This window comes from Ascaphus truei, chromosome 4, assembly GCF_040206685.1.
Source record: "Ascaphus truei isolate aAscTru1 chromosome 4, aAscTru1.hap1, whole genome shotgun sequence".
In the NCBI taxonomy this organism is placed as follows: domain Eukaryota; kingdom Metazoa; phylum Chordata; class Amphibia; order Anura; family Ascaphidae; genus Ascaphus; species Ascaphus truei.
Window position 1 is genome coordinate 58,917,606 of NC_134486.1, and position 14,069 is coordinate 58,931,674.

Below are 14,069 nucleotides of genomic sequence, written 5' to 3' on the forward strand. Positions count from 1 at the left end.
AGCGCGAGCGTCAGCAAGCGAGAGCACTGCTCAGCGACGCTCAGTGCACTATGTCCGAGGCCTAAGTCTGAAAATGTCTCTTGGTGGTGTATTTATAACCCTATTTTTTAACCCTGTCACCACTTTTTAGAGTCGCCTAAATGGAAATATGTCCCATAAGTAGTTATACTTCTTAATTTATGTACCATTTTCTCAATTTATACATTATTAATATATTTGAAAATTCAACTTCATATTTTAAAAAACTTTTATACAATCAATATTGAAAAAAATTATTCCATTAAAACAAACATGTTCTGCAAAGCACAAATCGTAATGTACAGCATTATTGTCCTTAACCTTTTGCATATTTCATCTAATTAAATATATTGGAGCCGACTAGATTCCATAGATTAAACAAATATTAAAACCAGCATATTTTTTGTAATTTTATAGTTTTAGTGCATTCTCATTTCTTACAACACAGAATTAAATCCCTTGAATGTTAGATTAAATAAATATTATTCTAACCTAAAAAGCAACCCGGATCCATATTAATATTTAGTCCTAATGGTATTAAAGTTTTAAAGCTGCAGACCAAGCAATATCCTGCATGTGTTTTTTTTAAATAAATAAGTTCTGTACTATAAGAAAATACTTGTAGCATTTAAAAACCACAACAACAACTCTGAATGACATTCTAATGTATTATAATGTAACAAGCATTTTTTGTTTCTATAGCAACCATTTACAAACTCACATCCCCTTCCTCTTCTGAAACAGGCTACGGCACATCCCTTTTTGAGCCTTGCCCTCTTTCTAGCAGTGCACCAATTGTATCTGACTGCCTGGTCACATTATCTTCTTCACAGAACTTGGCATCTTTGGTCCTCTTCTGCTGTACTGACAGCCATTTAGTGAACCCCCGAGCTGAATCTTCGCCGATCGATCACACTAGAACGGATCGATTAGCAACTTGATTAATTATTGTGTGAATTGTATTGATGCACATATTAAAGGGGGGGGGGGGGAGAACGCAGCTTCGACTGCTGCTTTAAGTTTATGCATCCACAGGGTTTCTCTTGGTGAGCACCTTTGAACTATATCTCCTCCTTTTAGTTAATTCCAATTTATTCCTATAAAGTGTAACCCTTATTGATGGTTTTTTCTTTATTTTACAATTAAAAAGGGAGTAAAAAAAAAAACTCCTTATCATTAGGGACAGTTTACCCTGGTCACCACTTTTATATATGGAATGTTTTTCTAGCACACTATTTCTTGTTTTTGTTTGTATATTCTGTTCCCTGAGTTAACATGGTATCCTTAAAGCCAATTATAGGCAAACACAATGTCTGAACTATATCCCACTTGCCCAGGCTTCACATCACGTTACACTAGCATGACGCTGCGTCACATTCTAATGACGTCATGTCTGTCCTGGCTTTACTCCGATCTAGACCCTGAAATAGGTCCTTAGCTCAAGTTGACAGAGAGGAGAGGGAAATAACGCTATGTTGGTTAAATTATGCCCACCTGTGGTGTTACACCCGTCCAGACTCTCTCAAAATCATATTTCAGGGTTGGGAGTAAGCCAACTCTTCGCCAACGTAACAGTAAGTCTCCACATTAACATTTACACACACTTGTGGTAATGTGATGTTAGGATAACGCCTCCTTTGTATCTCATAACTAGTAGACGTTTTAGTTAACACTATGCTCTTTTACGGGAGAAAACGTGGCTTAACATTTAGCCGCGATTATAGCTGCGGTATTCGCGTGACCGAGCGCGTGACACATGCACTGAGGCGGGCCCCTGACGTCACGTGAGCGGTTTGCCCTCATTGGCTGAACCACGCAAGTAACCCAGCTCTCGCGGGCTATAGAAATGTTATTGTATGGCCTAAAATCGCGCCCTTGGTCACGCACTCTATGGCCTGCCTCATTGCGCTACGGCCTTTTAGTTGCGGCGCGCGACGTGTGCGCTGCCACTATAATCGCGCCCTTATGTGAGCAGCTCTGATGCATGACAATCTCAAATGTTTGATATGGGACATTGACACTTTCTCCGCTTGCAGCGCTGACTATTTTGAGCCCTGCGGGTTGCTTTGCCTATTGGGCTTGGCGAATCGTGGATCGGTTTCAGAAATGTGTATTTGAGCACAGGAATCGTAATGCTCGCTATCTTCCGCTTTCCGTGATTAGGCAGCAACCTGCAAAATAAATCCATTTCACGTTGTGGTATTTTTTTTTTTTGCATAAAGGTAATTTATTAGGTGCACATTGATCATTGTCCAATCTATACTGGTTAATCTAGCCAACATAATGACAACTTTGATGTTTTCCCTGGCACCGTAAAGTCTAATTGGTTTTCTTTTACTGCTGTGAAGGAAATAGACAACAGTGGTGATTTTCATCGTAGTTATTTATACATTGGTCCTGTTAACAAAGAAAGAAGCATTAAATATTTGAAATTCTAGCAACCGGCAAGCGATATTGCATGTAGACACCACACCACATCACAGTGCAGGCATGAGTGATATGAAGCTTACTTATGCAGAAGCCTCCAGGGACGGAGGAGCTCGCTGAGTAAAGACCCTGACTCTGAAAGCAATGACACTGACTCTGAAACAGGGGAGCTTGCTTCAAATCCCTGTGCTGGCTTCTTGAGAACTTGGCAAAGTCCCCTTTCCCCCTGTGCCTCAGGAACACAAATATAATTGTAAAGAACAGGAACTGTGTCTGTAATGTTCTATGTGAAGCTCCACGTACCGTGTGCGATATTGTAAAGGGGTTTGTGTCCCATTGGGAGAAATGCGCTATACAAAATAGTTATTAAAAGTTTCTGTAAACTACCGCTAATCATGTTACATTATGATAGTTTGCCTTCACTGTTACATAGTTGACTTTTTTTATAATATGGGTTGATAAAGACACCTGTCCATTAAGTTCAACCTTTCTTAATTGCTCATATAATGTCTGTAACATTGATTCGACATGTGCTGAAAAGATGGTAGCTGTTGTGACACTTCCATAGCACCCCTTGCTCTTGTGTTGCATCCTTCTCCCAGTCTTGGTAATGAGACCATGCCTCATTATACATTTATTAGTTTGTTCAAAGACATAATAGTTCTCCACAGGGAAGCATGGTAAGTAAGTCTCACATGTATAATTTGCTTGTAAATTACATTAATCACTGGTATGTTTCAGCTCTCCATTAGCCAAATCGAGGCATTTCTGAACTGGCTGATGTAGATTGTCTCTCAAGCATTTAATGCTCCGTGGGGGTGGGGGGGAGGGGGGTTTAAGAGCCTTACTGTACGTGCTCGCTACCCTTTTTATGTACTAAATAAACCTTGCTCCATGAATGCGTCTTTAGCCATAGTACACAGTAGATAAACGTGTGCAAATACAAAAACGATTGCCTGTTGGGTTATATTTAATACAAGTGCTGCAAGTAATAACAAGTCTCTCTTGGTAATGAAATACAAGCTAATATAAAAAAATAAAATAGAACATGAAAAACCCTTCCAAAAAAAAAATATTGTCCAAATCGCCTTTTCACAAAGTTTAATAAACCCCAACAGTTTTGCAAGTCCTACTGTACCATCATGTTTTTTAACGCCACTGAGACATGGAAATTATTGTACTGTAAGTGAAGCATAATTAGCAACTCCATATATTTTGTTTCCACCTTCTCCCATAAGACCATATTAGTGTCTGTTCTTGATCAGAACGGTAATAAACCGATGCCCTTATATCTGTCATGCCTAAAATGTCACCGGCAAAAAATAAATTGCCTGAAATGTCATCGGCAAACGTCAGTTGTGCAATTGCTCCAACTTTACTTCAAATCAATTTCTTCCTTTCTTTCTTTTTTCCCCTCACTGCTTGTTTCTAATGGTTTTGTGAATGTTTATAGACATCTCCTTAATGACTGCGTGAAACAGTTGCTCATTAGTGGAGTAATGCTTGTCCTCACATTTCTGCCCACGACCTTCTGTAGAGTTAAGTAAAAAAGTGTGTAGCTGTGCTGGGAAAAGGTCTGTGGATATTCTAAGTTTGCAGCGGGTCAGGAGTGGCTTCTGTTATTAAGGCTAATTAGTGCATGTTTTCTGACATCTGTGCTTTAAAAATGAAGGTAGGCTTGAGTGCTCAATTAATATGATCCTAAACGGGCAGTCTCATGTGGGACCAAGATGAGCTATTGGGTAATTGCTTAAGAATATGTGATTAATGCTTTAAAAAAAAAAAAATATATATATGTTTGTTTCCTTTGTTGGTAGATAGTTTTTATAATCTAGGTCTAATATGGAAGTTTTTCTGGCAAAAATACGCACAAAACATTTAATTTTGTCAACTTTGGAAATGAATATAATTGCTATCATCAGCCAAACCCCTAAGGCCTGTAATATAGAGCGCGCTGGTGCGGGTGCGCAAACGGCGTTGCGCATGCACGTGGCGGTCGCATTTCGTTTATATGTTGTAAGCTGTGGCGTGCGCAGCTAGGGGGCGTGGCTATAGACGTCACAGCGATAGCCCCGTCCGTGATTGGCTGGAAGCGTCACGTGGTGCTGCATCAGAGCGAAAATACTAATTTTCTTGTATTTGCTCTGATCTGCCGCGCCACCGCTCACGGCCGTGCGTGCGTCTCGACTGTATCAACGTCAGCCTCCCACTGTCAATTGTAATTGACGCGCACGGTAGCGCAACAGTGCGCTCTATATTACGGGCCTAAGAGTAGATAGAGAATCACGCGCTTGATAAATTGCAGTGTGCTATTGAAAATATAAACATTACATTTTCACAGAGCTCAAATAAGAACATTTTGCAATTTGAAGTGTGAATGTTTTGTAAACTGCTTGCTAACATAATTGACTTTCCTAAATCGAGTTGGTTTTCCTGCCATACTAATGAGAAGGTTACTAATAGATGTATTTTGCATTGCTCATTTATAACTTTTATAATGTTATTTGGGTCCAATTGTCTTCTTTCTTTTTTTTTGCTGGTGAGATCAGTGTAAGCGTTAATTCTATTAAAAAAGATAATGCAGTGACTCCTATTTTAGGCAGGGGTGTAACTGGTTTATGCCTGTACTTGTGTATTATACAATGCAACATGTTCAATGCTGATGGAAGGAGGTAGCAGCTTACTTAGCGCCTTGTGTTCAGCTTAAGGCTGCGTCCAGGATGAGTGCGCCACAGGGAGGCGTGGTCGTGACGTCACGGAGCTGGTTCGCCCTCATTGGGGGAACCGCTCACGTGGCCATGCCGTCACGTTGCAGAATCAAATTAATGAATTTGATTCCTAGCTCGCCGCGCGCCCCATCGCACTGGCGCATGCACACACAGTCTATGACCGCGATCATTGCCGTAAGACATTTTGATCGCACGCGCGGTCGCACTAACCATGGATGCGGCCTAATGCTTATAAAGCAGGGGGTTCTCCTGAAGCTGATCTGTAGTCCTCTACCTCTGGGACCCTCCGGATCACAAGATATTTGTATATTTATAAATCCGGTTTTGACATACAAAATCTGCAAATATGACAACCGATCGCAAATAGTCACAACGTCCGATGTTGCAACTCTTTCTATTGGCTGCTGGAGCAAGCCTGACCCCGGGGCCATTTGTGTCCACCTGGCAAGTATTCTTGCTTGGTGGACATGCATATGGTTGGTGTAAGGCAGTGATGCGCAAACTGGGGTGCGCGAGATTTTTTGGGGAGGGCGCAGACGGTTGCAACGGTCCTGCGCTCTCCCCCCAGGCATTTAAATTAAATTCCGGGGCCTCTGCAACCTCTCTTTACCGGGCTTCAGCAAGCATGACCATGGCAACGCGACAGGGTCATGTGACGTCACGGTTGCCCTGGTAACGTGACGTGAAATGACGCCGCAGGTCACATGACGTCACACGACCCCGCGAGGGTAGGAGGGGGGCACCGCAAAAAAGTTTGCGCGCCCCTGGTGTAAGGGATTGAGAGTCCCTGGAGGTTGGAGGGCCATGAATTAGTTTCGGAGGACCCAGTCTAGGTCAGCTACAAAAACAAACCTCCGCAATAATCACCAACAGCACAGACTGCTGCTTTAATACAATGTTTCCTATATGTGGTTTCACGGCCGTGCTTGTTTTCTTTTTAAATATTTCAAACACGGATTTCAAAACAAACTTTAACTGCAATAGCCGCTTTGTTTAAATGTTGCTTTTCCCAGCGTTTCCCTGCATGTCTTGTTTACTAGAAACCCATCCTCCGCTTTGACTGCAGTAATGCTAGTCCTGGTATCTCTGCATTGCAGTCTGTTTAGAGCGGCTTTGCCTTGACTGTGAGAAATAGATGACCGGATCAGGGCTGTTTTTACCATTTTTATTCTTCGTTTTGTCTTGCTCTTACATCTACAAATAGACACATTTATTGCAGTCTGCCAGAAACACAGAAACAATTCTGCTTTCTCCTTGATAGGAGTATGAAACCCAGCTTATTTATAGTATGCTACAACTTAAGGAAGCCGTCATGATCTATAAAGTGTTGTAGATTTGTCTACCTATATTTTGGGCTTCTACAGTTTATTTGATCAAGTCTAAGCTCTGAAAATGTTACAGTATACAGTAAATTGCCATGTTGCAGAGTTAAACTTGGGTATAAATATCTGATTTTTTTTTGTGTTTTTTACTGACTGGCTAAGGCTAAATACATGTTACTCAGAAGGTAGCCAAAACATTTGTTTATAACTTTTTGCATGTCACAGGCATAGAAAAAAAATCCAGCAAATAGGGTTTACAGACTGCCTCTGTGTGTGTTTATACTGCTGTCTTATTTACAAAATGCTGACATAAGCGCCCTACTGTATCCTTCCAGGTTAAATTTGGTGGAGGCTTTTGTGATGGATGCAGAGCTGAGGCAGTGTCTTCAGGAAGACCTTCTTCGCCGCTTCCCGGATCTTAACCGCCTGGCAAAGAAATTCCAGAGGCAGACTGCAAACCTTCAGGATTGTTACAGACTCTATCAGGCTGTTAACCAGCTGCCCAGTGTTGTACAAGCCCTAGAGAGATATGACGGTAGGTAGCTTTTGTGCATGCCAAATGTGCAATCCCACTTAGCCAGCCAGAAAATCACCTCTTGTAAACTTGGAAAACGCTGTTTTTTATACTATATTGTTGGATGAGCGAGTAAACCTAATTCCTTCATAACAGAAGGAAATACTGCAAAACAGACTTTTAAATGCCATCAATATGTATATTTTGTCATCAAATTTGTCTTGGTATTCTCAAACTTCAGTTAAACACGGTAATGTCTGGCCAATTTATTTCTCATACTATTGTGTGCTATTATACGAACCTATAAATTAGCCTAGTATCCACTGACCATCAAGGCAACAACAATGAAGTTGTCCAGAAAGGCGGCTCTTGTCTGTGATGACAATCAAACAAGTCTTGAAGTCAAACAAAAAAGTAAATACTGAATAACACTTCAAATATCACAAACTGCAAAACATTTCCATGTAACAATTTCATTCACAATAATAAAAAAACAAACACATGTATGTGATGTATGAAAAGTTACATAAACATCATGAGTACCATTGAAAACCGATCAAAAACCTTTTACGCAGTGAATAATTATCACTGCCACCTAGATGTAAAAGTGAATCTACAGGTTGTTTAGTTTTATGAAATGGAGAAAAAAAAGTGCACTTCAATATCCTAATCAAACATTACTTGTGGAAAAAATACATGTATACACGAAGACTTGTATATACATTTTAAAGTGTGTGTGTGTGTGTGTGTGTGTGTGTGTGTGTGTGTGTGTGTCAAGTGCATAAACATAAAAAAATATCAAATTTAATTAAAGAAAATTCAGGAATTGTTCAATTGTAAATTAAAAAAAGATCTAAAACACGGCTTATAGCTATAGTCTGTGTCTTTTCTTATATTCTTATAATAATCCTCCTTAGATGTAGTTACTTTAGTGTGAATCAGTCTCTCTGCCAGGTGCGTATGCAGCACTCAAACTGAGTGATTCCAATCCTTACTACATAGAAGTAATGTAAATGAAAGAAAAGCCCATAGCATAATACTGTTTAATAGGAAACAATCATTACAAACACAGGTAAGTCACCTGTGATGGACAAAAAAAACATTCCCACTTTTAAGGGCAGTGTGGTGCCCTTTAGCATGCGCCCTTGGAGCTCCTCACCGCTGTCCCAGACACTGTCTGCTCCCAACTGCTGTTACTTTGGTATTTCCTGTAGGAGACACGCTGGATTTTCAATTGGCATGTGGGATTACTGGGCTGGTTGAGTCTCCGCTTTACTCGATACGCAACTTGCAAAGTTCAATCCTACGCATTGTCACTTCATCAGGGAGAATATGATCACCGGGATCTGAGGCTTTTATGATCCCAACAATTGGCCTAATTGTAAAATTGACTTGAGCATATGTTACTACTAATTGTGATAACTACAAATAATTATTGCATATCTCCTTTCCATGTACCTCTACTATATATACATATAAAGATGTATACTGTATATCTATATAGATTTAGATATCTATCAAGCAGTATAGACAGATCATAAACATAATCTGAAGTGATAATAAAGACAGAAATAAAATTGAAAAAATGTATTAACACTTATAAAAAAAAAGGGGGAATTATAATGTCCGAAGTGGAAAATATAGAAGTATATACATATCCAAAAAAACTATTCATGGAATCTCTTCCTAGGTTTTGTACCCTGTGCGGGGGTAGAGTCTTGAAATGTAGTGTATGTGATACAAGGAACGGGGTGTGTGTGTCCGTGTGTGTGTCCGTGTGTCCGTGTATGACCTGAATCACAGAGAAAAACATTTGACATGAACCACTGAGCTGCTGAAAACCGGTCCCGTTTTGTGGATAGGGATTGGCCCCTTTCCACCAAACAGCTAGGGACACACTCTAAAAATCAATGATAGGTGCATACACAACGAGAATTAATTGATTTAATGAACAAATCGTTCTGCTGATGTCTGTAGATGCAGCCCCAGAAATCAGGAAAACCACTCCTCCAGCAACAATACCTCAAAGAAAAAGAAAGAGGAGCGCAGCATAGAATAAAATCTTTTAAATGGCCAGCAAAGATAAAACAAATTAAAATGAACTTGCATGATGAAGAACTTTGAATATGGTGTCTTAAATCTGCTGCAAGAGCAGCCCTACGTCACCGCTCGCCATGTTTACAAATGAACTTTTACATCTAATTCTAGGTGTCAGAAGTTGGGGGGAAAAGGCATCAGTCACCCAAAGGGTCCCCGAACCTGAAATTAATGCGGTTCAGCTCCGGAGATCCCCTGCTTCAATACTATGTAATTTCAAATAATAATAAAAACATTGCGATCGCCTGTTAGAGATGCGCAGGGAGAGGGATTGATTCTGTCACCTCTCACTGCGCAGCTGTTCCAGAGTGATGTGGCCCCCCGGGTAGGATTAACGCAGCGGGAGTCCCATTCAGAAGCAGGGATCCCCGCGGTGTTAATCCTGATGGGCAATTAATCTGGCCACGGGGAATCCGCGAACAGGCAGAGGTCAGGCAGCTTTCAACTGCGGTTTCCTGGCGGAATACTCGACCAATATATCTGGCTACATGTGTCGATGGTTGTAGATGGCTGGAATGTATTGTTGATGACCTTCCAGAAGTTTGAGGATTTCATGTATTTTGATGAAGATTGTCAAGAGTAATACTGGGCTTTTGCTAGTCTTGTTTGCCTTGTACATGTATTTCACAGGCATCTATAGTTTCTTAAGATCCTTGATAGTTCCAGTTATTTTGTATCTTTTCCACAAGGTGTCCCTAAAGTGGTCAACAAGGTCGCTTGTAACCCACGGAAGGTGGGCGCACCCTACGACAATACGAACCTTTTTGAGGCTTTTGTTCATCTTTACGACACTAACTTATTCCTCAGCGCAGTACCATGTGGAAGGGAGGATAATAATTATTGTTATACCAATATAACAAAAAGAGTACATATAAGTTAAGATGAACTGAGACAACAAGAAGGAAGTCCCTTCTCTGAGGAGCTTGAAATCTAAAAATAAATGTAAGGCCCTAGTGTTTGAGAGAACCTCTTGCCACACACTTTACCATGGAGTCTTTGCGAACCCTGCGGACTGGTAGAGATCCATGCACATGTACACAGATTTCTGTAAAGTATTAAAACACTACATATTTATTCAGTCTCTGAGACTCATCAATATTTGATGCTGGGAAGGAGTGAATAATATAGCCTACAAATGAATGTGACTTGCAATACTACCCAGAAACAGCTGCAAAAACAAACGGTTTTAAACATGGGGAAAAAAAATAAAATGTCACTCGGTGTGAAATCAACTGCGTGTCCATCCTGAGGATTGCGCTCTCATGGTTTCAGCTGAGCATGTTCGTTGATATTTTTACACTGAATTTGGAAGATCGACATTATGTGACAGGTGATAATTCTGAGAACTTTCCAGCAAGTCTGCTAAAAAATTCGTTGCTTGGATCCTGGAAACCATCCCATCCTCAGCAGTACTTTACTTTCGTAACTTCACACTTGATCATCAGACTTGTCACTTCCAAGTTTAGTTCCTGTACTACATTTTTTTTTTTGTGCCAGGCTTTAGTTGATATTTTTTTAAATGTTTACCAGGGAGCCACCTGTATTTTCATATTTAATTACATAATGCACCATTCATTATAAAATAATTATCAGTTTTAAATCTTTTTAACCGATGGGCATTTAATAGTTTGCAGAAATGTGATTGTGTTGGGTGTGTGACATTTGTTTACTTTTTTTTTTTTTAAATATAGTAACTTGAATTAAATATTGCTGTTTTTAATCCTCCAAACTTCTTACATTTTTTTTCCACCAGTGTTTGTTTTACTATATATTGGAAGAAGTCCTGTATGTCCAAACAGGCAAGTGGATGAGATTTGGAAGTCTTGATCCAAAACATGAAATGATGTACAGGCATACCCCGCTTTAAGTACACTCACTTTAAGTACACTCGCGAGTAAGTACATATCGCCCAATAGGCAAACGGCAGCTCACGCATGCGCCTGTCATCACATCCTGAACAGCAATACCGGCTCCCTACCTGTACCGAAGCTGTGTGCAAGCGGGGAGACTATAGAGCCTGTTACACATGCATTATTTACATCAGTTACGCACGTATATAACGATTGCAGTACAGTACATGCATCGATAAGTGGGAAAAGGTAGTGCTTCACTTTAAGTACATTTTCGCTTTACATACATGCTCCGGTCCCATTGCGTACGTTAATGCGGGGTATGCCTGTAGTTCAGAACACTGCTGCTAAACTGAAAAAGTCTGGGGTCTTCTAGTAATAGAAATGAATTTGAAAGCAGTGAGATTGTACAGACTACCTCTTCTCACTGCATATTCATTTTTCCCCTCATGGCTGTTTAGACTCTGGTGGATTTCCAAGTGATGGATTTGTAAAATGAGCCAATCTATTGCTTACTCTTTAGGTCAATATAATGTACAGCAGTAAATATCTTGTTAGCAAAGCTTTAACGTGCATTGATTTGAAATAATTTAATGTTTCATTAATGATGCAATAACCACTCACATGGCTTTTGTCCCATCTTTCTGAAAACTAGTAAAGTGCTCTGACTGATCTTTGGCCTCTGCAGGTACTTGAAAGGATTTAACAATGATATCTTATAGGACAGGCCAATTTTCTCATATTAAAGCATATATCAACGCAGTGCTGCACTGGACAGAAGATTAGTGCAGTGTTGATTTGATGTAGTCGAGAATTCTGCACCATCTGTGACCTATAAATTAGCCCACACTGAAGCCCCAAGAGCATTGTTTCAACATGTTCATTTCACATGCAAGTACTCTCACTGGCATTTAAAGGTGCAGTCTTTCTTGGGTACATAATAAACCTATGTCAGTGTTTGTTTAAGGAGTTACGTCGGGATGATATTGTTTTTTTTTTTTTTTTTTTCCACAAAATCCCCTCTAAGTATTTAAAAAAAAAATATATATATATTTTTTTTTTACTTGAATTTTTATTGAGCATTTTTTCATACAAAATAAGAATTAACAAAACATATAACAAATAAAAAAAATGGGAGGTGGGAAGGTGGGGGAGGGGTATATATATATTTTTTACTTCATTTGTAAACATAGTACAATGCTCTTAGTAGCCCGATTTGTCCTGGGAGAAATGTAGAGTTGTGGTAGATTGATACTTCTAGGGGATAACATGAGTTTTTTCTTCGTTACACTAGATTTTGACCCAACTTTTGAAACATCACGGCTTTGTTCTTGCAGAGAAGAGGTGTCAGAAGATTTGAACACTATAATTCCACTTTATGATGAGTTTTTTTTAATGTTTGCCCCCCCCCCCCCCCTAAAACATATCGCAATCTACTAGGCATCTAAATGTGGGAAGATGAGACAAAGGGTTAGATTCTCTCTGGATATATAATTTGTCTGTCACTGTGTGTTCAATAAGAAATTGTTCCGATAAAGCTCCCCTTTCTTCCTTTCCCCATATCTTCATTGGCACTAGGATTAAACTTCTAGACTCCATTTGAGGTTAATGAATGCATTTGATTGATATACGCCATCATTCAGAGGCCCAAATCAAAAGGAAATGTCATAACTCACTTTGGGATCACGAGTGTCAAGCACTTTTGACAACACCAGGAAAGTTTTCCTTTTCTTTCTTTCTTGTTTTTTTTTTAAATATAACGAAAACATTTTTATTATCTAGTGTACTGCAATTGGAAAAACAGTGAGCCTTCAGAAAAGTGGAAAAGGTACGCATGGCCTTATAGTATTTCTTGGCTCTTTGTTTAGGAAGGGAGTTATATCTCCATATCTTTGCAGCCTGACAAAGACGATTAGAATGAATCCAGTCTAAAGTTAGGTTGACTTGTCAACTGCTAGAATGATGAATATTGGATCATACTTCCCCTAAGCTAGATGTTGCTTTTCTGTGCTCTTTCTTGCCTGTGAGTCTTAGGAAATGTTCTAATTTAACATCATTACTCCATTAAAGCATTTATGTCTCATGTTGAGAAGAGTTGCATTCATTGTGAGTGACAAAACGGTCATCCATCATCAAAGTGATACTGAGTAGCATGGTGCATAGTCCTCCTCTCTGTGCTGTTACTAATAAATTGAGTTATTTAGAATAGGCATTCGTCCAAGGGGAGGCTATTTTTCAGTTTTGTCCTTGACCCTTGCGGCTCTTCCCGTTTTGCTTTCTGAAAATAATTTTCCACTTGCAGTTATGTAGTGTTTAGACTAACTTTGGTGTGATGGAAGAACGTTGCCAGGGGGGAAATTGTAGCCCCAACTGCCCCTCCACCCCCCTCAGACGCCACGCTCTACTTCCTACCCTTCTGCCTCTGCTCTCAGCTGCTGCTTGCTGCCAGCTCCTCTGTTCCCCTGCTTCACTCATGCTCTCCTCTGCCAGTAGAGAGGCGGTGGAGGGAACATCTCCCGCAGGTTCCTTCTGCCCGCTGCCTCTTAGCAGCTACTTCCACCGCCTGACCCGCATGGCGCTCAGACCACACTGGGTTATGCCTCGTGGTGGCTAGGCCTTTATAGAAGCCATTTGATTATCCGAAGTGTGAACCTGTGCGGTTGTGCAGTAAAGAGCTCTTTGTTTGGATTTCGTGCCGGTGAGCGCGTCTGATAGGCCCAGCCAATCAACCTTGTGGTTCTGCTGGCTGGCTACACCCTAACTTCTGATTGTCTGGGGGGATTAAACCTGTCCAGTCTCCTCCCCTGTGGGTGGTTTCAAGTTTGGCCAGTCTGGCCCTCCCCCAGATGTGATTGGAACAATTCACCCGCCCACAAAATGCCGATTGGCCAAATACAAACTGGATGTTCTGAATGTTCTTAATGAACCGCCTGGAATTATTAGCTGCCTACTCTTTTTTTCAAACCCAGAACCCTTCACTCTCCACAGACTACACCTTACCAAGTCTACTATACTTGTAAGTGCCCGGTTCTTTGTTTGCTTCCCCTTTTTATTTTACCCATTGATTTTCGGTATTGTATCCCTTTCTGTACTGTACCATTCCTAATAAACC

At 40.3% G+C, this 14,069-nt stretch overlaps 1 protein-coding gene across 1 annotated transcript in view; it reads left to right on the forward strand.

The window, feature by feature from the left end:
* MSH2 (mutS homolog 2) overlaps positions 1 to 14,069 on the forward strand; it is a 189,058-nt gene that overhangs the window by 70,546 nt on the left and 104,443 nt on the right. The window contains exon 7 of the mRNA XM_075595822.1: positions 6,832 to 7,031. Within this exon, the coding sequence (XP_075451937.1) occupies positions 6,832 to 7,031 (200 nt within the window). The remainder of the gene's footprint in view (positions 1 to 6,831; positions 7,032 to 14,069) is intronic.